The 3,253-nt window shown below is 38.3% G+C and overlaps 1 protein-coding gene across 1 annotated transcript; it reads right to left on the reverse strand.

The window, feature by feature from the left end:
• Nucleotides 1-764: 764 nt before the first annotated feature.
• LOC102745595 (matrin-3-like) lies at nucleotides 765-3,247 on the reverse strand. Its single transcript, XM_081814458.1, is given in 4 exon segments — nucleotides 765-1,367; nucleotides 1,369-2,363; nucleotides 2,366-2,556; nucleotides 2,558-3,247. Coding segments are annotated over 4 exon segments (1,866 nt in total). The 5' UTR covers nucleotides 2,836-3,247; the 3' UTR covers nucleotides 765-965.
• Nucleotides 3,248-3,253: the final 6 nt, after the last annotated feature.

Raw genomic sequence — 3,253 nt, forward strand, 5'->3', positions numbered from 1 at the left:
ACTTCAGAAACTTGAATCCACAGATATAAGCAGGATATTACCAGAAGGTTACAAGTAAACACAGATTATACATGCAAATTTCTGTTCACAAAGGTCACATGTGCAGGTATATGAATTAGAAGCGTGCGTCTAGATTACGGCCAAACTGTTTTTAAAATGCAGCAATGTAAAATTACCTCTTGAAATATAAGGAGATGGTCTACACTCTTCAAAAATCAAATGTTGCTTATACCAGATGTATGACAGCTACAGGATTCAAGTGACAATAAGATCTCAAGAAATTAATACTGCTCAAAGAGAATGGGAATATTTTTACATTTCATTGAAAATACATTGACCAGTAGAATACGAAATCTAGCAGGAACTTAGGGGAAAAAATTACAAAAATCTAAAGCCAATTACTTAGTATTTCTATTACCTAAACAACAGCATGACATTAAAAGAAAACTGCGCCTGCTTTTTAATGCCAATCTCATATTAATGAAGATCTCCAAATAAAAAGCAACCCAAAAAGCTTCAAACTCCAAATGAAAAGTCTGCAAGGCTCAGATTAAAATGTGGAATGTTTCAAATGAAAGTAATAAAAACACAATTGGTTTTGTTCTTTATTGAATGGAATCAAAAGTTTTGACATTTCTTTGAAGCTTGGAACTAAATGTCATTTCTCTGAATGATTCTACATCTTTTTTCTTAGTGGTGCAAGTTGTCTTAAGTAGCGAGTCAGTCTCTACAAAGTACTTCGGTCTGTTACTGTTCTGATAAAACAAAAACAATTCTTCATTAACTTAACTGTAGATGTATTTTTGCTGTAACACTTAACACATGAACAGACATCTATTATTTTTCCACTAAGACAAAAGAGTACAATAGTTTTCTTCTAACTATCAGTATTGTATTTAAAAAAGGTTAACGTTAAAAGCAAAGAACCATTATTTACTTCGAAATCATTAAACTTCTTGCACATCTTAAGCTTCCTTCTTCTGCCTGCGTTCTTCTGCCACTTTATTCAGAAAATTCTTTAATTTCTGATAATGAGGAAGGCTGCTGCAATGAGTAATATTTGCAACTTCTTCATTTGTATAAAAGAGTGAACACAGCCTACAGTAAAACCCTGTTTTAGGTACCACATAGTCCATACCAACAGGAACATTGGGCTGATATGGTCCAATTCTATACTCATCTGGGATTGTATAGTCCTCCTTGTTTTCATCACTTTGGCCATCTGCATTTTCACTTGTATCTTTGTTGGGATCATCAGCATTCTCAGCAGATTCAGTGCCTGGTTCTGTATTTTCCTCATTTCTAATTCCATTTTCCAACGCTGCTTTGTTTTCTTGATCAAGTTCCTCGATCTTGTCCACCTTTTTTTAGCTTTTTCTTTGCAGCTGCCAAAGCACTGGCATTTCCGTCTTTTTTCACAGCTTTGTCCGAAGGTTCCTTTTTCCCATCAGAAGCCACATCACCTAAATTAGCAAGATTTGTCTCATCTCCCACCGAATTGCCACTTTCTAGCAGTGCTGCTGCTTCTTCTTCATCTACAAGTAGCTCATCTTCAGATTCAAGAAGCATATTAGGTTCTTGCTCGGCTTGGTCATCCTTTGTATCTTTTTCACCATCTTCACCTGACTTCTCTTCTCGTTCTTTACCTTCAGTTGTACTTTCAGTCTTCTGGGAACCATCAATCTTGGATTTCTTATTGCTTAGAGATTCTTTGCCATCTGGAGAATAAGATCTTTTCTGAGATTTATCTTTTATCAGTAAGTCAATGCCTCTGTTGGGAATCCTCGGTACCAATTTTTTGTATTTTTCAGACACGTCTACTTTCACACATCTCCCCTGAAACCAAAGGGCCTTTTTCGAACAGTGGTCAACCATTGCCATTGCATCTTCTCTGGTCTCCATTTCAATAAAGGCCTTATTTTTCATCCTCATCAGTATATAATTTTTTATTTTTCCATAAGGCTCAGCAAGCTTGAGAACTGCACTGTCAGAATAGCCAGAATGAGGTAAATTGCTGAGATGTATCACACGTCCAAGTTCTTGCTTTTGATCAAACTTTTGGTCTGGCTTCCCCTCAGGTTTCTTTATTATTTTATACTTCTGTGATAAATGAACTCTCACTGGCTTGCCAAATACTAACGCTGGTGTGGTTGTATAATAATCCACTGCAGCTTGAGCATCCTCTGTAGTTGCCATTTCAATAAATGCCTCATTAATTTTATTTAGAATCAGATGATGTAAAATGACTCCAAATGGTTCCACCAGCTGTAATAGTTGATATCTCAAGTTTTTCCCTCGCTGAAAATCCATGATGTGAACAACTTGGCTTGTTTTCACTCTGCCTTTTTGCATGTGTCTTGGTCTTGCAGGAGCCCATTTCCAGCACCCAGATTTCCTCTTGGTCCAACTGCTGGTCCCCCAAGATGAAATGAGGGAGGTGGAGGTCCCAGAATTCCTGGTGCTGGGTTTGTAGACTACTGCAGCATGAATGGATCACCCATTGTGTGTCCTGTATCATTGTCATGATTCCATTCTGGGTAGATTTCAAGAAGAAGATCGACGACTGTGACTTGCTCCATTGATATGTTGACTCCACTCCTTATTAGAATGAACTGGCAAATCACATATAGAGCACAGATTGGGATAACCCTTCGGTAAGAGTCCATGGAAGACTTCAATATTGCTACTTGGAGGAGCACCCCTCTTTTTCTCAAAGAGAGATCTCTCTTGTAAGGGTCCAGGACCATGTCCCATTTTCTCATACTCACTGTCAAATTTATGATAGTTATGCGAGGTCTCACCAAAAAAAAGAATCATCCCTACACTTTTCTCCATCTCTTAATCTGTCATCTTCATAATCCATTCTGTCATAATAACCAGATTCTTGAGAACGACTTCCATGGTCATAATCAAGCACTGGGTTGAGACTAGGACCACAATCATCAAAACTATCTCTTCTAAAGTGCCTTTTTTCTTCCCAATCATCCCTAGGTACTCTGTATGGTGGTTCCCATGTAGCAGATCTGCCATCTCTACCATAACTCAATGTAGGGCCTTCTTCAGTTCTCCTCCTTTTAAGCTGTAGAAGGATTTGGGGCAAATTCTCCGGAGTAATCTTGTCCTCTGGATAACGACTCGGTTCATCTAAGTCTCTAGCAGACAGACCAAAGCTGGCCAAAATGTTATTGGCCTGGTCTGCATCTCCACGGTGTTGAGAAGACAAAGGGAGTGGACCTCTACTTCCAATGTTAAA

The sequence above is a fragment of the Leptonychotes weddellii genome, chromosome 3, assembly GCF_054177405.1.
Source record: "Leptonychotes weddellii isolate Sample4059 chromosome 3, ASM5417740v2, whole genome shotgun sequence".
In the NCBI taxonomy this organism is placed as follows: Eukaryota; Metazoa; Chordata; class Mammalia; order Carnivora; family Phocidae; genus Leptonychotes; species Leptonychotes weddellii.